Genomic DNA, 21,081 nt, shown 5'->3' on the forward strand with positions numbered 1-21,081 from the left:
CAGAAGTCGGGACCTACCTTTAGGGCCTTGTTCAGATGGCGGACATCCGAGGAGAATGTGATGCCGGAGCCCTACAGCTACCAGACCCTGGAGGAGCACGTGCATTGCATGCTGGGTGGATCCTCCTGCACATGGCTCCTCCACAAAGCTGCTTTCGGAAGGCAAGAGGTCTCTATGCAGCAGCTTCAACTTTGCTGAGGCTTTGGACCTTCATGGACTTCACTATGGGCTCGCACCACCTTCCATGGTCTCTGTTGATGCTTTGGGTCTGCTTCAGAACTTCATGGACTTAGTCATGGGCTGGTACAGATGATCGCAAAGGAGGGGGTGGGAGGAAGGTCTAGGTGTGAGTGGGGGAGGAAGGTGTACTGGGGGCCAAAGGTGTCACGGGGTAGGTGAGTTTGGGTGGAGGGGTTGGTGGGGGGGGGGGGCTGTGAAGGTGTCGGAGATGGTGAAGGTAGGGGAGTACAAAGGTGTTGGGGGCTGAGGTTGGGAGGAGGGTGTGAAGGTGTCGGGGTTTGTGGTTTGGAGGAAGAAGAAGGGTGTCTGGGGGGAGGAGGGAATATGGGGAAGGAGGGAGTCTGGAGGGTAGGAAGGTGTAACAGGGAGAATGATGCAAGTGGGGAGGTAGGTGTAAGGGCAGGAGTTTGAAAGGAATAGGGGAAAGGTCTCCAGGGGGAGAAGGGAGTTTGGAGGGAGGAAGGTCTCTGGGGTTGGAGGGAGTAAGGGGGTAGAAAAGAGTAGTGGGGAGGAAGGTATAAGAGGGCAGTGGAATGTCCTGGTGAACGTGCAAGGAAGGGGGCAGTGGAGTCAATGACTACCTCCTGGGGAGCGAACTCAGTGTGGACATGGTAGGAGAGGATGGTTAGAGTAACAGGGGGCAGAGGGAGCTGGAAGGTGCGACGGTTTTGGTAGGAGGGAAGGTGAGGATGGTTGATAGGGACACGGAGGCAAACATGGACACAGGGCTGGGAAAGAGGTCGGGGACGTCAATGTGGATGGGATTTCCATAAAGGTAGGGAACGTGCACGTTCACCTGGACATCCTGGAATGATGTTCGGGCTGGAAGAGGTTACCTTGGGAAGGTCAAAGGTAATGCCAGGGAGGCCTAGGGTTATGGAGAAAGGACATGGGTGACCAGGGGAAGGGAGAGGAAATGGTGGGGGAGCTCATGAGGAATTGGATCAGGACCAATTTTTCAAAATCAAAAGTGAGCGGAGCCTTGTGCTCTGTAGGAACAGGTGCCGCATGGGAGTGTGAGCAGTGGGTGGGTGGAGATGCAGGTCAGCTCAGATGGACAACAGAAAGAGAACCCCAGCTGGCAGCATTGAAAATGCTCAGGAAAGTGAGATGAGTGTGATGGATGAAGGCTTTGCATGTGGGAGAGTGTTTGCACAAGGCTCCGAAAGGCCCTGCCACACGTACTTCCCCCTCCAGAATCTCTTGCGGCCTGGCTGCATGCAGTGGGGGGGGGATGCAGGAGAGCACTCTCAAAGTCTGTAAATGACGCTGATAGACAAGGTTACACATTATTCAATGAAAATGAATATATTTTCAAGTTATAAAGTGACAAAAATGTGTTCACCCAAGCAGCAACTTGTGATCAGAATTTCCTAACTTTTCTAGGCCTACTACTTCTCCTGTGTGCTGCCCTGACGCCTGCAGCAGGGGTGGAGACAGCCTGTGCAATGGTTGGCCCTGTTGCCTCTGATGACTTCGGCGTTCGTCCTCTGGAGAGCCGAGGCTTTGAGGGCCCTGGCTTGCTTTGGCTGTCCTTCTGTGGGCCAGCTGCTCCCTCTGCGGTGACAGAGGACAAGGTTGAGGGGCTCACAGGCAAAGAAGACTCTGAGGGACAGGATAGCCTCTCAGATTCCTGAGTGGATGACCCGGGGGGGGCCAGCTGTTACTCCTCCTCCCTGTGGGTGCCTGAGGCTCCAGCCTGACTCCTTGAAGGGAAGGAGCACCTGAAGGGACATCGAGGTGCCCCGTTTCCCTCTGGCGTTGCCACTGCAGGAACTCACCCATGGCTTCCACGATGGAGTGCTGGTCTGCACACATCTGTGTCCTGCTGGACCAGGGTCTTCCTGGCATTTGCCATCCTCCCCATGGAGACCTCCATGCACGCACATGTGGGCACCACTTCATCAGTGAGCAGGCAGATGCACTCCAACTCATGTGCCATTCTGTTGAGGGCTTCCAACAGCTCTGCATGATGTTCCCATGCCATCTGCTGACCTTCCATGATGTTGGAAGGCCGAATCCAGAAGCTTTTCATCTGACTCAGGCCTCAGAGATGCCTCTTCCTCAGCAGTCCTCCAGGTGCCGGGGAGCTCAGCTGAACCTGCCTCCTCCTGCTTCAGACACGTGTCCATGCGGTGACCTCCAGATTGTGAACCCGAGCCTGCTCTAGATCTAGATCCCACTGAGGTGTGTCTCTCTGCACTGGTAGAGGGTGTGGGTAAGCGCTGTGACAGGTCTGCCAGGCTGCATATTTGCAGCTCTCCAATGGAGGTGTCCTCTTGGCTGGAGGTGAGGGCCTGGATGGAGCTGAGGCACTGGCTGGCTGAGAACTTTGTTTGGCAAAGCTCCCTGTGAACCAAAGTAGAGATAATTAGTGCATGGCAGTAAAGTTAAAAGCAGGAGAGAGAGCACTCACACTTATGTTGAGAGGAAGATGATCTGGTGCAGGATCCTCATGAGGGTGTTCACCACAAACCTCACCGTCACTGCAGGCACAGTACATGTCCTCATCCTCACTAATCAGCGCAATGACATGCTCCTCAATGTGAGTAAGAGGCCTAATGTCAGCCACTCCATCCCTGGTAGGACCCCTTGTGAGTCAGCTTCTCCTGATGAAAATAGATGGAGAGAGTGAGCAGGAGGCATGCCATGGCAGATGATAAGAACGCATAGAATGTTTGTATGATGCCATGGATGGGATGAGGCCACGAGCTCCAGAGGATATGAGCCTGATGGAGATGTGAGGGTGTGTGTGAGAGTTAGTGGTGTTGTCCCTTGAGGTGTGAGATCCCTGTGGATGTGTGGTGGGTTTGAGAGCATGTGTTGAGAGTGATGAGCTGGTTGACTTACCCTGGCGGAACAGATGAGATCATTCATCCTCTTCCTGCACTGGATGGCTGACCACCTCTGTGTTCCGTTGGTGCTGACTGTTGCTGCCACCACCTCCCAGGCCAAGCTGGTGACTCTGGTGGACCTCCTGCAGCCAGAACGGTGGTAGAGGAGTTCGCAGCAGCCTTCCACTGTGTCCAGTAGGCGCCCCAGAGAGGTTAAATTTGGGGGCTGCAATCACCTTTACTTTCAAGACCATCTGTCACCTGGAGCAGCTCTGGTCCGTACACCTGAAGTAGGCTGCACTCTGCTGCGCTCTAAGCATGACACCTGGAGCGAGGAAGTGCTGAGGTGACGGTGGGCAAATCTGAATGCATTATTAATGAGGCAGGATGCACTGGGAAGCAGAGGATACAATGAACAAACCCACCATTGCGGCCGGCAGGTAAAACATCATTTTCCACACCTGCTACTTCATGTAGTGCAATTCTGGGATGACTCCGCCCTAAGGCTTCAAGTAAAAACTTTACTGAAGGTGTTTGGAAAAACAAAGGTCAATGTGCTGGGTATTATTGTATGTATTTTTATTATTTTTTTCTAAACCCTTATTTTGAACATTGGATATTAGCAAAAGGCCAGGTGGAAAAAAAGAACAGAAACCAAATTGAGCAAGTTGCAGAAACCTGGTGGCTGTATTATCAATAAGAAGATAATATACTTTATAAAATAGCATCTATTGTGTGTGACTGACATTGACTATGACAGGAATGTATGATGCAATTAACATTTAAAAATATCTATTGCAATGCTTGCTATGGGAATAAAAGTGATTTAGATGCCTATAGTGAGTTTTCAATAGATCACTCATTTGAGTCGTAGAGCTATACAGCACAGAAACAGGCCCTTCAGCCCATCATGTCTTTGCCAGCCATCAAGCACCTATCTATTCTAATCCCATTTTCCAGCACTTGATCCGTAGCCCTGTATGCTATGGCATTTCAAGTGCTCATCTAAATACTTCTTGCTTGTCTGCCATGTACTGAATTTAATAGGTAATTATAGAAACTGCAAATCATGAAATAACTCAGATGTAAAATTAACCAACTTTTAAAATGTTGAATGCTAAACTATATCAGTGAGCTCCAATGAAGTCAATAAAATACAATGACCTTTCACATCAAAGCAACTCTCTAACTAATGAATAGAAATGTAAGGATTGAGTAACTGAATGTAAGCTCTACTTAAGTGTACATTTATTGCAGAATGATGAAGATCTTCAACAGACTTCACAAATCCATGATGCTACTAGAGTACTTCAGCAGCAAGTCCTGGGATTGGAGTTCAGACAACATGAATATGTTGATGAGTCAACTCAGCCTTGAGGATAAGAGGGTAAGCACAAGTCCACGCTAGTACCCCAAATAGCAAAGACCATGCAGGAGGTGATTACCAGTCCATTGCTAATACCCTAAATAGCATGACTAAGCAGAAGGGTGAGCACCAATCCATGCCACGACCCTGAATAGCAGGAATATGCAGGAGAGTGAGCACTAGTCATTCATTCTGTAATGGTCTTTCATGAAGTACTGCTAACTCAATTTAACAGTGCCATGTGAGGAGTGTTGTTTAATGTTGCCTTGGATGCTGAAATTCATGCATAAATCTGACATTTTCAAATCATGAAACCATTGCCTTTATGTGAAAACCACATCCATGTGATGACAGATAAGAAAAATTGAAGACCACTCCATTGACAATACCTGCATGGTGTTGGCAACTTGTAATGATTTTCCATAGCCAATTTTAACCACTGCATGGGAAATCAAAATAGAAAGAAAAAAATCAAGCTCATGTTAGCTTCTCTTGTATGCACTTAAAGCAGAGTATGTAGTTATGCACAACAACATGCTAGTATCTTCAGCACTGTAATAATATTACAGGTATGAGCACAAGGTCACAAGGCTATGCACTGGCTATACATCGTAACCTGCAGTGGAGTGCCAGGCCCCACTAGCATATACTTCATACCTATTCTGTCACGCCTCCATCAAAATTCTGCTATCCGAGGCTCAAAATATTCCAGGAAAATAACCATCCTAAATAATAACATCCAACTCACTGCACCTCTGATAAGATGCTGAAGTACTGAGTACTTCAAATAGCAGCACTTGGACGGGTCTGCAATAAAGCATCAAACTAAGGTGCCAGGGTAGTTCTGTAAAGTAACCTTGATATTGGGGAAAAATATGCAATTGTGACCATTAAAAAAAATACTATTTCAAATGGAATATTGAACTTAACTAATTTTATTTTTTTTCCTTGGTTCAATACCAAGTGACTCAAACTCTTCCGTTGTCCAAGAGATTAACGTATACATATTTTCAGTACAGAACATTAGTGGAGAGGTATTTAGAAAACATGGTTCAGAGAAGCTGTGGGATGTGCCAGTCCTTAACAACACTGGTACAACACATAGTAAATTATTCACTATCTCCTATTGTTCGATGAAGTGAATTTCTCAGGCACAAGATTGAGGGGTTGGAACAGCTCTGGCTGGTGAAGAACTCTGAGTGAACCATCTTTGAAGGGAAATCAGTGCAGCAAAAGTTAGTAGCATGAAGAGCCATTAACCTTTTGAATTCTGGAAGATATTTTGTAACATGTTCTCACTACCTCCTGCAAAGAAATTCTATTATTTCTATTGGCCAATGTTATAAAGCAGAAATAGATCAATGTATTAAACTTCCAGATATTGATTCATTCAGAACATTTTGGCAAAGCACACTAAATGGAATCAGCTTTGATTTTGCTGCAGAAGTGCTTTGAGGCAATGGCTTTGATGTCAAGTGAGGAAATGTCAATACCCAATGGTGTAAGCATTCCTTGTATCTAGTACCCATCATTACTGAAGAACCCGCACATTTTCAATTGACCAAGTAATTTGGCTTTATACAAAATCTGAATGAACATTGTGACAGCTTCTAGGAAGAACAATACTGCTACTGAACTAGAAACTGTTATAATATGCTTTTAAGGGATTGCAGCATGACACCACTAGAAGGAAGTGTGACGTGAAATCCATGTTGCTTTCGAGCAAAGCACGCAGTACACAGCACTGCAGCTCTGATGCCTTCAAGCTTTCTGGCTGTGTATATCTGTTCACATGTGCCTAGAATTAATAAATTAATTCACAACATGTTTACACAATCCCTTATGAGTGATTGGTGCTTTTATGTCATTATAACATCACAACAGAAAAATTGCCTGATTTCTCCTATTTGAATTTCACCCTCTCCCAAACTCCTAAACTAAACTATATGAACATACTATAATACACAGTATAAGAACAGCCTGCCCTTTGGGCATGTTGTGTCTTGGCATGGTGCAACTTGCACATAGGCATTCCCAACAAACAACTGAATACTTAACAGTCCTTCATTTAAAGTATCCATGTCTACTGCACGTGTAAAAGTTGAAAATAACTTGTGGTTCAAATAATTTGCTTCAAAATTCATCATAGTATTTTTTAAATAGGTGGCAAAAGTAAGTTACTAATATTAAAATACTTACTTCAATTCTTTCACATTTAGGCAATGTGAAGTTGAAAACCATCTGAATTAGTATGACAGGAGCAATGGGAACAACATCAGCCATTGTTGTGATGTTATTATAGGATGTGGCTGAGAGTTTCCCCAGAACACCACATTGAATTGGGAGAGACAGGGATATCCAGATAATAACTTGCATTTATATAATGTTTTTTATGTAGAAAGACATCTCAGTATGTTTTACAAACATCTAGAAAAAAAATTGAAAAAGCATTGAAATGTTGAAATATTACAGAGAGAGAAAATGGGACACACAGGGACAAGCACCTTTCAATTTGTGCTACCCCAATCATGATCCATATTGAGCAGACTAGATTAACAGGGCAAGATTGGCACTGCCAATAATTCCCTTACTGGAGCTACTCCATCTAGTGGTTTGGCCATGGCCCCAAAAAAGTCACCACATCTGAAGTTTGTTATGATCCGTTTAGGGACCATTAACATTTAAGGAAATGTGAACACCTAATTTTAACCAGCTACAATACTAGATTTCACATTTTAAACAAAAACACTAACTCTATTGTATGTAAAGGACTTAAGCAAAACAAGCACTATTAACAATATGGTTTATAACTCCATACGTTATGCGCTCAAGTTTACTTCTTACTTCCCCCAAGAATTTTCTCATAAGGCACATCAACCTTAAAGTTATGTGCTTCTCTAGGAACGACCCTTAAGTATGCCACAGTCCTCTGGAGACTACTTTAATTCACCTCAGCTCCAGTTATTCTCAGAGGTAAAACTTTCATTTACCATTTCTTGACTGAACAGTCCCTGTTCTAGTTATATTTCCAAGCTAATCTACTGGTTGCTTTCTTTATTACAAGACTCTGAAGAGTACTGTAGATTCTTCAACTCATTTCAATCAAAGCAATTTTCTAACTTTTCTTCCCTAACAAAATTCAAACTGATATTAAGCCTCACCAGCATTCATCACAATGAAAGAAAAAGTTGGTTTTTATTCCGCTTATAGTGCAGGCCTATTTAACTGTCATTTACTTTGGATATCGTCCCTCGGTGAGCTGCAAACTGCACACACCACTTCCAAGCTGCAGCTATTACTTGGATGTCTCTGTGTCCCTTTATACAGCCTCAACCAGTTTCAGTCTACTCAGAAGAAATCTCTGGTTCCATTTTTGTTCCCTTATAAATGGGAGGGTCAGTTTCCTTTCTACGTTTCTCTTTTCTGTTTCCAGCTAAATCATGTATTGTTTTAACTTCCTGCACCTGTTGTTTTATAGTTCTATCTCTTCTATTCTGACCTTTTAAGTGTAATAATCTCCCAGCTTATTTAGGTGGCATTCCCCATTTTCTACAGTCAAAACTTTAATTCTTAAAACTGCAAGTTATATTCTAAAACTAAAAGGTATATTCTAAAACATGAACCATGAACTAGATTTTCGTGACAAGTTGCATGTTCATCAGGCAGCCTTGGGACACATATGAGAGGTACCCAACAGGCTCTTTGATAACTGAATAGCCACATGATCGAGTAATTAGAAACGTATCTATCTAATATCTTTTCATCATCTGGGTTTAACCCTCAACAGAAGACAATTTCTTTTATATGCTTTTTTTGTTGAGCCATCTGGAAATTCGACTTCTACTTCTCCGTCACCCAAAAAACACTCACAAACATGTGGAAAGGAGTCAAACCAGTTCTTAAGCACATTGACCACCACCAAACCCAATCGATCAAGAGATGAAAGCCTCAGGGTCAAATATGATTAGTCTGGTTAAGTAGGATTTCTGGCACACTTTGCTTGTACTCTGCGGCCGTAGATGTGACTCCAGGATAGTATGTTGTCTCTCTGGTTCCAGGGTCAAGGATGTCACTGAACGACTGCAGGGCATTCTAAGGGAGGAGGGCAAACAGACAGAGATCGTGATACATACTGGTACCAATGACATAGGTAGACGGATGAGGGATGAGGTCCTGCAAGCAGAATTTAGGGAGCTAGGAAGCAGATTAAAAAACAGGACCTCAAAGGTAATATTCTCTGGATTACTTCCTGTGCCACGTGCTAGTGAGTATAGACATAGAAGGTTAGTTCCGATGAATGCGCTGCTGGAGAGATGGTGCAGGAGGGAGGGCTTCAGATTTCTGGGACATTGGGACCGTTTCTGGGGGCGCTGGGACCTGTACAAGGTGGACGGGTTGCATCTGAACTGGAATGGGACCAACATCCTTGCGGGGAAGTTTGCCAGTGCTGTTGGGGAGGGTTTAAACTAACTTGGCAGGGGGATGAGATCCTGAAAGGAGGTTCAGCAAGGGGTGATGCACAGTCAAAATTAGAAGAGAGAGCAAGTGGGTCTGAAAGGCATAGAAATTATAAGCCAGTTAAGGCACAAGGGAGTTTGGCAAGGTTGGATGGTATTTATTTTAATGCAAGGAGTCTGACGAATAAGACCAATGAGTTGAGGGCATAAATTAACACATGGAAGTATGATGTCATTGATGTCACAGAGTCAGGGTTGAGAGAGGGGCAGGAGTGGCAGCTCAATATTCCAGGATATAGGGTCATCAGCTGAGATAGGGAAGGAGGTAAAAGAGAAGGGGGGTATCGCAATATTGATCAAGGAATCAATTACAGCAGTAAGGAGGGATGACACCTTAGAAGGCTCCTCAAATGAAGCCACATGGGTAGAACTTAAAAACAAAAAAGGAGCAACCACATTGCTGGGCGTGTACTATAGGCTCCCAAACAGTCAGAGAGAAATAGAAGGCCAGATATGTAGGCAAATTTCAAAGAAAAGTAAAAATAATATGGTAATAATCGTGGAGGATTTCAACTTCCCCAACATTAACTGGGTTAGTCATAGTGTGATAGGTTTAGAGGGAGCGGAATTCTTAAAATGCATCCAGGAGAGCTTTTTAAGCCAGTACCTAAAAGGTCCTACAAGAGAAGGGGCAGTCCAGGACTTAATTTTAGGGAATGAAGCTGGGCAAGTGGTAGAGGTATCAGTAGGGGAACATTTTTCAGATAGTGATCATAACTCCAATAGATTCAAAGTTGTTTTGGAAAAGGACAAGGATGGGCCAGAAATCAGAGTTCTAAATTGGGGGAAGGCCGATTTTAATAAGATCAGATATGATTTATCCAGAGTGAACTGGGAGCAGCTACTTTTAGGTAAATCTGCATCAGAGCAGAAGGAAATAGGGAGAGTACAGGGCCAACATGTTCCAGTAAAGATAAAGGGTGAGACCAACAAGTCCAGGAAACCCTGGATGTCGAGGGATACTATTGGATAAAGAGAAAAAGGGAGGCTTATGGCAGATACCAAGGGCTCAAAACAGCGGAAGCCCTAGAGGAGTATAGAATGTAAAGGGGGGAGCTTAAAAGGAAATTAGGAGAGCAAAAAGGGAGCATGAAAAAAATATTGGCAGGTAAAATAAAGCAAAATCCAAAGTTATTTTACAAGTACATTAAGAGTAAGAGGATAACTAGGGAAAAAGTAGGGCCCATTAAGGACTATAGTGGTAATTTGTGTGTGGAGCCGGAAGACATAGGAGGGTTCTAAATGAATACTTTGTGTTGGTGTTCACAAATGAGAGGGACGACGTGGGTATGGAAATCAGGCAGAAGGACCGTGATATAATTAAAGAAATTAGAATAGAAAGGGAGGAAGTTCTAAGTGGTCTGGCAGGCTTAAAAGTAGATAAATCTTCAGGCCTGGATGAAATATATCCAGACTGTTGAGTGAGGCAAGGGTGGAGATAGCAGGGGCATTGGCAATAATTTTCAATACCTCTCTGGCCACAGGAGAGGTGCCAGAGGACTGGAAGACAGCCAATGTGGTACCGTTATTCAGGAAGGGAACTATAGGCCAGTCAGTCTAACCTCAGTGGTGGGGAAACTATTGGAAGCAATTCTGAGGGACAGAATTAATCTACACTTGGAGAGGCAGGGATTAATAAAGGACATCAGCATGGTTTTGTTAAGGGGAGGCCATGTCTGACCAATTTGATTGAATTTTTCGAAGAGGTGACCAGGTGTGTAGATGAGGGCAATGCATTTGACACTGTCTACTTGGACTTCAGCAAGGCTTTTGATAAGGTCCTGCATGGGAGACTGATAACAAAGGCCCATGGGATCCAAGGCAATTTGGCAAATTGGATCCAGAATTAGCTGAATGACAGGAAGCAGAGGGTGATGGTCAAGGGGTGTTTTTGTGACTGGATACCAGTGGGGTTCCACACGGATCAGTGTTGGGTCCCTTGCTGTTTGTGGTATATATAAATGATTTAGACTTGTATGTAGGAGGGTTGATCAGTAAGTTTGCGGATGTCACGAAAATCGGTGGGGTAGTAAATGGTGAGGAGGATAGCCTTAGATTACAGGAGGATATAGACGGGCTGGTCAGATGGGCTGATCAGTGGTAAATGGAATTTAATCCGGATAAGTGTGAGGTGATGCACTTAGGCAGGACAAACAAAGCACGGGAATACACAATGAATGGTAGGACCCTGAGAAGTACCGAGGATCAGTGGGATATTGGCGTGTATGTCCACCAGTCCTTTAAGGTAGCGGAACAGGTAGATAAGGTAGTTAAGAAGGCATATGGGATACTTGCCTTTATTAGCCGAGACATAGAAAATAAGAGCAGGGAGGTTATGTTGGAACTGTATAAAACGCTGGTTAGGCCAAGCTAGAGTAATGCGTGCAGTTCTGGAATGCGCTTTATAGGAAGGATGTGATTGCATTAGAGAGAGTGCAGAGGAGATTTACCAGGATGTTTTCTGGGCTGGAGAGTTTTAGTTATGAGGAGACATTGGATAGACTGGGGTTATTTTCCTTGGAGCAGAGGAGATTGAGGGGGGGCATGATTGAGTTGTGTAAAATTATGAGGGGCATAGATGGGGTAGACAGGAAGGAATTTTTCCCCTTGGTGGAGGGATCAATACAGGGGGCACAGATTTAAGGTAAGGGGCAGGAGGTTTATAGGGGATGTGAAGAAGAACTTTTTCACCCAGAGGGTGGTGGGAATCTGGAACTCACTGCCTGAAAGGGTGGTAGAGGCAGAAACCCTCATAACATTTAAGAAGCATTTGGATGTGCATTTGCGATGCCATGGCATACAAGCTATGGGTCTAGTGCTGGAAAATGGGATTAGAATAGTTAGGTACTTGTGCAGACTCAGTGGACCGAAGGGCCTTTTTCTGTGCTGTAGACCTCTATGACTCTAAGGGGAATGGAAAAAATAAAACTGCTTCAAGACAAACTTTTCATGGAAGTATAGAGCAAAAATTAGTACTTTAGAAATGGTTGTATTAAAACAAGAATTGCAGTTAAGTGTGTTGCAAATAAAAATGTATCTGCTCATAGCATCAAATCCTCAAGACATCCCAAAGTGCATCACAGTCAATGAATTCCTTCTGAAATGTCTTCACTCCTGTTTTTTAGGCAAATGCAGCAGCCAGTTTGTCAATAGTAAGGTACCATAAACAGCAATGAGATAAATGATCAGTTGATTTATTTTTGTGGTATTAATTGAGGACAAATGTTGGCCAGGACACCAGGTGAACTCCCTGCCCGCTGTTCAATAGTACTGCAGGTTCTTTTACAGGCAGTTGGGGAATTTGTTTAACATGTTATCTGATAGATAGCAAACCCTCAGTACTTCACTAAAGTGCCCGTCTTGATTATATATTGAAGTTCTAGAATGGCGGGAATCAAATCAAGCAGAATGTCACATATTGCTAAGAATTGTAAACAAGGATGAAATTAACAAAAGCTCAATAAAGCCTAATTTAAATTCAATAGAAAAGAGCACATAAGGCTAATTGAAAATGTTGCAAGATTTAAATCTTGCAATGATTGGGAATACAGAGGAGAAATGAACACTTCGTGGAATGGAGATCCAACTCTGTCCCACTACCCTGTGATACCACATGTGTTGTCACTTCAGTACAGCCCATCCACACTTTTGTGCTTTTACATCAGTGATCCAGGTAATATCTGGATGTCTAAACTACATTTCGGTGTTACTGTGGCAAATATCATCAGTTTATTGTTTATAAATAGTCTATACAAAGATCTGTAGTTGTATAAGGTATGTAAATAGGCAAACTGTGGAAAATAAGGTTAGTGAGCTGCAAGTACAATAAGCCACACGGGAATATGATGTTGTGGCGATAACAGAGACCTGGTTCAAAAAAGGGATACTAAATATTCCTGAATACACGATGTTCAGGAAAGATAGGAAAGGAAAGAAAGGGAGAGAGGTGGCTGTAATGATTAAAGAGAATATTACAGTGCTGCAGAGAAAGGATATTGTAGAAGGGTCAAGAATTGAATCTCTTTGGTTAGAGTTAAGAAACAATAGAAGTGTCATTACACTGCTGGGTGCATTCTAAAGGCCACCACCTAGCGAGAAAGATTTAGGAGAAATAATTTGCAGAAAAATTACAGAGAGGTGAAAAAAGCATACTGATAATGAGGCAGTTCAATTATCCTAATATAATTGAGATAGCAATAGTTTTCAGGGCAGGGTGGGAAGAGTTTCAGAATTGGGTTCAGGAGAATTTGCTTAATCATTTTCAGCCCGATGAGGAAAGAGGATCAGGTTCTAGGGAATGAAGTGGGTCAAATGGACCCACTGTCAGTTGGGGAACATTTAAAGAACATTGAGCATAGTAGCATATGGTTTAGGTTAGCCATGGAAAAGGACAAGGAGCAATCTAAAGTAAAAATACTAAATTAAAAGAGGATCAATTTCAGTGGTATGAGAGTGGATCTGAATCAGGTACATTGGAATCAAGGATTGACAGATAAAAATGTAATGGAACAATGGACTACCTTTAAGGAGGAGATGGTTTGGATATAGTCGAGAGAGAAAGATAGGGAAGCCAAAGCCAGAGCTTCTTAGATGATAAGAGAGTAAGATGAAGCAGAAAAATGGGGCATTTGACACATGTCATGTTGATAACACAAATGAGACCAGGCTGAATACATAAAGTTCAGAGGAAAAGTGTAAGAGTAAATCTGAGGGGCAAAAAGAAAGTAGGAGAAGAGACTGGCAGCTAAAGAATCCAAATGTCTTCTACATGTATATAAATAGTAAAAAAAAGTCATAAGCGGCAGGTGCTAATTCAGGACCAAAAAGGGGATCTATGCATGGAGACGGAAAGGCTAAATGAATACTTTGCATATGTCTTTAGCAAGGAAGAAGATTCTGCCAAAGTTTTAGGGAAAGAGGAGGTAGTTGAGATACTGGATGGGTAAAAATTGATAAAGAGGAGGCTTTGGAAAGGCTGGCTGTAGTTCAGGTTGTTAAGAAACCAGCACCGGATGGGATACATCTGAGAGTGCTGAAGGAAGTAAGGGTGGAAATTGTGGAGCTGCTGGCCATAATCTTTCAATCCTCCTTAGATACATGGATGGTATCAGAGGACTGGAGAATTGTTCAAAAAAATGTGTAAGGATTAATCCAGCAATTACAGGCCTGTCAGTTTATCCTCGGTGGTGGGAAAACTTTTAGAGGTGATGATCTGGGACAAAATTAACAGTCTCTCAAACAAGTATGGATTAATTAAGAAAAGCCAGCATGGATTTGTTTAAAGGAAAATCGTGGTTAACTAACTTATTTGAGTTTTTTGATGCGGTAATAGAGAGGGTTGATGAGGGTAATGTGTTTTATATGATGTAAAGGTGTTTGATAAAGTGCCACATAATCAACTTGCCAGCAAAACTGAAGCCCATGGAATAAACAGGGCAGTGGCAGCAAGGATACAAGGTTGGCTGAGTGACAGGACTCCAAAAATAGTGTTGGATGGTTGTTTCTCGGACTGGAGGAAGGCAGTGCGATTTACCCATAGGTCTGTTCTAGAAGCACTGTTTTTCTTGATACATATCAATGGCATAGGCTTGGGTGTGCAGGGAACAATTTCAAAATTTGCAGATGATACAAAACTTAATATTGTAAACAATGAGGAGGATAGTGCTAGAGTATTGGGGTGGACAGTAGCACAGTGGTAATGTCACTAGACTAGTAATCCACAGACCCAGGTTAATGATCTGGAGACATGGGTTCAAATTTAAATTGAATTAATCTAGAATTAAAAAGCAAGTCCTGGTAATGGTGACCATGAAATCATCGTTGATTATTGTAAAATCCCGTCAGGTTCCCTAATTTCCTGTAGGGAAGGAAATCTGCCATCCTCACCCAGTCTGGCTTACATGTGACTCCAGAACCATAGTAATGTGCTTGACTTTTAAATGTCCTCTGAACAAGGACAATGCTGGCCTAGCCAGTGACACCCACATCCCATGAATGACTGAAAAAAAAATTGGTAGAAGGGTCGAGAACCAGAGGACACCAATTTAAGGTGATTGGCAAAAGAAACAATGGCAATATGAGGAAACATTTTATATGCAATGAGTGGTCAGGATTTGAGATGCACTACCTCAGATTGTAATGGAGGCAGATAGAATTGGGGCTTTCAAAACAGACTCAGTTAAGCCACTGAAGATAAATAATTTGCAGGGCTATGGGGAAAAGACGAGGGAGTGAAATAAGCTGAGTTGCTCTTAGAGAGTCAGTGCAAATATGACAGACCATAGGGCCTCCTTCTGTGCTGTAACTGTTCTGTGATTCTATGATATAGAATCTCAAGTCAAAAATGTATGTGGAGCATGCAAACCTACATCAACTCACATTGTTACAGCCTAGAAAGCTGGCAAAGACTAGCCAGTTGGTGCAGACAACTCAGAACTGATTACACTGAAGGTGCAGTTGGATACATGCAGGTATTTTAAACTGCAAATGTAAACAACAAACATTCATTTATATTGGAAGAAAATAAATATTAAGTACATGAAAGCTTGAAGAGAGATCCAGAGCTAAAGAAACAAGATTTTCTTGATCCTGTGTTCTGTGCATTTTAAAGCCTACAATGAAGATGGATATTGCATTTATTAATCTAAAAAGGAATGGACATTTTCATAATTTTTTGAAAACTAGACCTTGTCATTTGGAAATTAATTATTTTTCGTTATATTTTAAAAGATATTGCCTCCACCCACCCCCCAACCACAAAAATTGTTTAAAAAAGCAAGATCTTGACCATTCCACTGAGACTGTAGGCAGCAAATCGAGAATTGTACACATTTCTTGCAAATAATGCTTCTGCCTTATAACAAATGTTGGTGTGTTCTAGTAGATGGATTTTTAACATCAACAAACCAGCTAGATCATTACTTCCTCCAGAGCTACATCAGCCATCGTTGACCATCTTCAGACCATCTCCCATTCTGTACATAGAGACTTTCTACCCCTTTCAGATCTAGTTCACCCTCCAACCTCCTCATCCCTTCTTCCCCCAATCGCATTCTCTCCTCCATGAAGTGTTGGAGGTTAACTTGAGCATTTGTTTCATCCTCAGCTCAACTCACCTTGGCACATCATTCCTCCTACCAATTCATGCTCCTTACCTCCATTATACGCTGAAACTTCCTTTCTCCAGTTATTTATGACACTTCACTTTTCTCCTGCTTTATGCTGGAACCCCTCCCTCTAGTTCTGAAAGCACAAATTCAAAATTGCATAGTTACACCATCTATAACTTGTACATCATACCAGATTGTGGGATGACAATGAGGTGGAATTTAAGAAGGCAGGAACTTACCATCACCCTGGATGGTTTCCGCAATACCAGTTTCCACAGGCTCAGTGACAGACTTTCCTTTATCTTTCCCCCTCCCAATTCATATTGGTATTCCTCTTTCTCTGCCATCCTCTACGTTAATTCGGGAACTTTTCTGCTCCCTACATTTCAACAATGTTTTGGTAGATTCCTACCTAAGTTCTGTTGCAAGCTATCAGATGGAGTGATTGTGTGTGGCTCCATACTGTGGATAGGAATTCAAAAGAATGAAGCCAAGTTTAATCACTTGTAGCAGCAACACAGAATTCTGATAGGAACCCAGGACCAGAATAATGTTTGTAGCTTTTCCATGTGTATTGTGTAGTCACAATCAAACACTTACATGGAAACTCTATTCTCTTGACCCAGTAGCATTTGTGCTGCCAGCTTGCAGACATTTAAATGTAACATTCTATAAAATAGAAGTATAATCCCAAAATTTAATTGGAAACAAAGAGATTGCATGCCTGAGAATTTACAGTCTTCCGGCAACAGGTGAATTATGTGAATTTTAAGCCAGGGAAACAAGGTCAACTTTTAATGTTTTTTTTTGCAGGGATTCAATTTTGATGTTCGTCAGCTTCACTGGCCAGAATACATTGAAAATTACTGTATAGGAACTAAGAAATATGTCTTAAATGAAGACATGTCTGGACTCCCAGCAGCAAGACAGCACCTAAAGAAGTGAGTACAGACATCTTCACTAGATGCTTCTCTTTTGCTTTTACAAAATGTGTTTGGAAGGAGAAGGTAATTTTTAAAATAAGCACTATAAATAATAAGTTGCTGCCACATCCTCTGCATCTCACCTATGTTTTATTTCTCGTATCTGATGCAGGCATCCAGAGATCAAAACATGGGTTGGATTTAGCTTTCTTTCCATAGAAAATGATTGCCCAGGAGTTTTTTTATAAATGAACAACAGGACAATTTTGATGTGCTTTCAGTTGATAATAAAGTATCCCTAGGTACTCATTCAGTGACAGTTAGCTTGTTCGGATATAATGTTACAGCGTGGAAGGAACTGTCCTGCTCTTTTCCCTTTACACTGTTCCCAAACCAGTCTATCTTACTATATTTTTTTTTGCATCTTCCTGCAATTAGCCTGCAAATTTTTTCCTCTATCTCCTTCCCACTGCAGCTTATAGTATACACCCAGTAGCAAAATAGCTCCCCTACTGTTCCTTAATTTTAAATACATTTAATTAAATGTATGACCCCTCATCCCTCTACCATGCTAAAATAGTTTCTTTGATCAATGCTACCGCAACACTCCTATTTTAATTTCTCTATATTTCCTGAATACTGTGTAGCCAGGATTGTTAAGTTCACAATCCCCTCTTTCTTTGAGCCACATCTCTGTTATTGTCACTGTCATAGGGAAGAATTTAAGAATTGGTCTGGGAGGCGGGGAGGGGGAGCCGTATGATGGAGTAGGAAAGTGCAGGACGAGATCCAGTCGCCTTCCTGACTTGTTCCAATTAGGTCCGGGATGGGAAGGGTTGAGAACGGCTTTCCCACCCCTGAAGCCAATTGAGGCTTATCCCGTTGCCACAGGTATTCAGCCACTGGCAGGTGGGGGGGGCCACGCCATGTGGGGAAACCACCAAGAAAACCTGGCTGGGTACGCTTGCGGTCCCGTGGGAGTGGGTTCCTCCTTCTTAGGCATCCAGTGCCCAATGGATAGATCCACTGGGGGCATGAGGGACCCAGGTGAAGACATCACCCTGCCATTGACAACAACAACCCGCCCCTGCCTTGGCCTCATTGGCTGGCCCCAGTGATCCTTATCCTGCCCCACTTAGCTGAGGTCCAGGGCTTCAGTGATAATCTTCAGCTTCAGACCTCCACCAGCAGCAGCCACCACTCCCAATGGTGCCTGGAGAGCTACTGGCCTTTGATTGGCTGGCAGCTCACAGAGGTGGAACTGTTACCCCTGCGCCAGGAAGTCCAGCAGGAAATTGCCTTTGCTGTTGGGACTTAACCCTGGCACGGTTCCCAGAAATGGCTGCAGCAAAGTTGCCACTAACTCGCTAGTCACTGGACGGGCCCACCACAGCATCCAATAAATTCCACCAATACTTCCATATAGCTACTTGTGCCTGCAACTCACCAACCTGACTTGACATGCTCATTAAGTTTACGCACCTGCATTCCTGTTTCCAAACTTTTTCTTTACTCTAGTGCTGTTTGGCTTTCTCAAAACTCTGCAAATCTTGTTCACTTCTTTAATACTTTGTCCTGGTGTCCCACTCCCTGACAATTAGTTTTAGCCTTCCCTCACAGCACAATTTCACCTCACTGTGAGGACATTGGTCCCAGTCCTGCTGTGGTAAAACTTTTCCATGTTGGACAGGTCTCTCCTGCCCCATACTGGTCCCAAATCCACAGGAATTTGATGCTCTTCCAACATCACCAACTCTGCAGCCATGCATTGACTTATTTTATCTCATTGTTCTTATACTCACTGGTGTGTGGACTGGGAGTAATCCAGAGATTGCTACCTTTTGAAGTCCTGATTTTTAACTGCCGCTTTACCTTGTTCCTACATTCAAAGTTTCAGGAAAACATTTGAAGTCCTTTGTCGTCGCTTCCCACATGGACCATGACATTCAACTGCTCTCCTTTCCATCTCAAAATGTTGCATATGCTTCCATGAAATCCTTTCTCCTGACAGCAGGGAGGCAACACAAGTCAGGTGTCTTTCTGTTCATCTGACTATTGAATTCCCTATGACCAATATCTGAAAATAAAATAAAGTCAGGTTAATGCTTTAGGTGTAGATGTTTCGCCAGAACTGGGACCCAGGCCACTAAGAGAAATGTTTAGTGGAGGCTCAGTGCAAGTGGACAATGCAGGCTGCTTTCTTGCTGGGTCAGAAGATTCGTCTGCCAGCGAATGATGTAGTAGCGCACCAAATGGCAACTTAAAGGGGTGTAATGAAACTTTGAAAATTGATTTAAAAATACTATGTTTAATGAGAAAAGAATTCTCGGGTGTAATGTCTCATGTCTCACCTTACAATTAACCTCACTCACGTTACATGCAGTGAAGGTATATCCAGGCACTGACTCAGTTGAAAGAAGGACTCGTGGTTATAAGAAAAAATATTGAAGAGGGTGTAGATAGCAAACTATATCCTCTAAAATAATAAAAAAATATTTAATTATCTGAATTGTGGATAATTCACAAAATGGAAACAGGTGTCGTGTGCAAGTACTAAGACACATTATTTACTGCTCAACACAGTGTGAGAAGGTGCATTGACCTCTGGAACCTTTCTCTGTTTTTGCAGGCTACGAAACATCCGCTATGCCTTCAACACTATTCTCCTCATCGTCATCTGGCGTGTTTTTATTGCTCGATCACAAATGGCTCGCCACATCTGGTATTTTGTGGTGAGCCTGTGCTACAAATTCCTGTCCTACTTCAGGGCATCCAGTACTATCCGGTACTGAGGTCTGCTCATGTGGCATACTACAAATTGAAGAATCTCAATTTTCTCCAAACAACAAGCAATCCTTTAGGAATATCCCCGACCCAAAAAGGCCACAAGACTTCCCAAACCACTGTAAAGAAAATAATATGATTCTGCATTCCAACGTAACCAAACTACACACTGCCAATATTATAATAAAGAACAATAATATTTTCACACCAAGCAAATGCTGGTGTGGCCCTCTGGTTTTCTAGCATTATCACCTTGTTCAGATTGACAACGTAAACAGTTTTTCAATGTCTGTATTTCTACACACTCATGCAATAGCCTGGCTTGATTTTGCAGGTAATTGCTGGAATGGATTGTAAGGTGCAAAAGTGTCTCTTCTGCACCATTACATTTTGGATGCAGGGCCCTTATTCACAAAAGGAACCTGCACAGTGTATAGAACTGGTAGTCCCAATACATTCAAGACTGGTATTTTATCCAGTTATCTTTGTGAATAGGGCTTGAGGCCCATTGTACAGTTAATGTAATAGGAAACTTCACTTTCCAGCAATAACACAGTAACGTTCTACTTCTTGGTGCTAAAATGGCAAAGAAAGCTTAACAAACATTACTGGGTGTTTTACACTTGTAAAATGTATATAAAAGTTGACACATGACCAAAATTTCTGAATTTGTTGCTAATATTTGCAGAAAGTCACCATTTTCCCCCTCCCCAAGTTTGCCAACATGCTACCAGCTGGAGACCTTGGCAGCAACATACCACATTTTTATGACAAAAAGAATAAAAAGAATTGATATGTGAAACTCATTCTGTTCTGTTTTGTGCATAACCGGGTATCATTAGAGAAAGGTATTCAAGATATTACCATGAGCCAAGACCTTTCCATATAAAATAGGAAAAGAAAGTTTGTCGTGTGTTACGATCTCTGTAGAAACCAATAATGTTTAAAAAGAAATTTCAACTTCCAGTTAATAGCTGAAAGGATGACATGACAAGATTTGACGTTTTAAGATATTTTCTGTTACAGACCAGAAGACTATTGACCAAATACTTTTGTAGGCAACTTGCACTTTAAACTGCTCAGCAGAACTTTTAACACAACCATAAAACCCAACTATCAGATATACATTACATTGTCCTTTAAGTAGACATGCAATCCTCCAATAATCAGTCCAAAAATGGTTCTGATCTCCAGAGTTTACTTCTGATCTTTTTCTCTCCCAGCCTGGAAACTTATAACTCCAAAACTGTTTTTCACAGTGCGAGTTTTCCTGGAGACATCTCCCTCTAACTAAAGTTAGATAAATCA

General features: G+C 42.5%; 1 protein-coding gene across 5 annotated transcripts in view; it reads left to right on the plus strand.

Annotated features, from left to right (window-relative positions):
- The window catches only part of si:dkey-97m3.1 (fatty acyl-CoA reductase 1), a 217,917-nt gene extending 197,342 nt beyond the window's left edge, over nucleotides 1-20,575 (plus strand). For all 5 annotated transcript variants that reach the window (XM_041216378.1, XM_041216374.1, XM_041216377.1 and 2 more), the window contains 3 exons: nucleotides 4,332-4,461; nucleotides 16,880-17,007; nucleotides 19,619-20,575. In XM_041216378.1, coding sequence (XP_041072312.1) covers nucleotides 4,332-4,461; nucleotides 16,880-17,007; nucleotides 19,619-19,781 — 421 coding nt within the window. In that variant the 3' untranslated portion in view covers nucleotides 19,782-20,575. The remainder of the gene's footprint in view (nucleotides 1-4,331; nucleotides 4,462-16,879; nucleotides 17,008-19,618) is intronic.
- The last annotated feature ends 506 nt before the right edge of the window (nucleotides 20,576-21,081 follow it).

This window comes from Carcharodon carcharias, chromosome 21 (genome assembly GCF_017639515.1).
Source record: "Carcharodon carcharias isolate sCarCar2 chromosome 21, sCarCar2.pri, whole genome shotgun sequence".
Classification (NCBI taxonomy): domain Eukaryota; kingdom Metazoa; phylum Chordata; class Chondrichthyes; order Lamniformes; family Lamnidae; genus Carcharodon; species Carcharodon carcharias.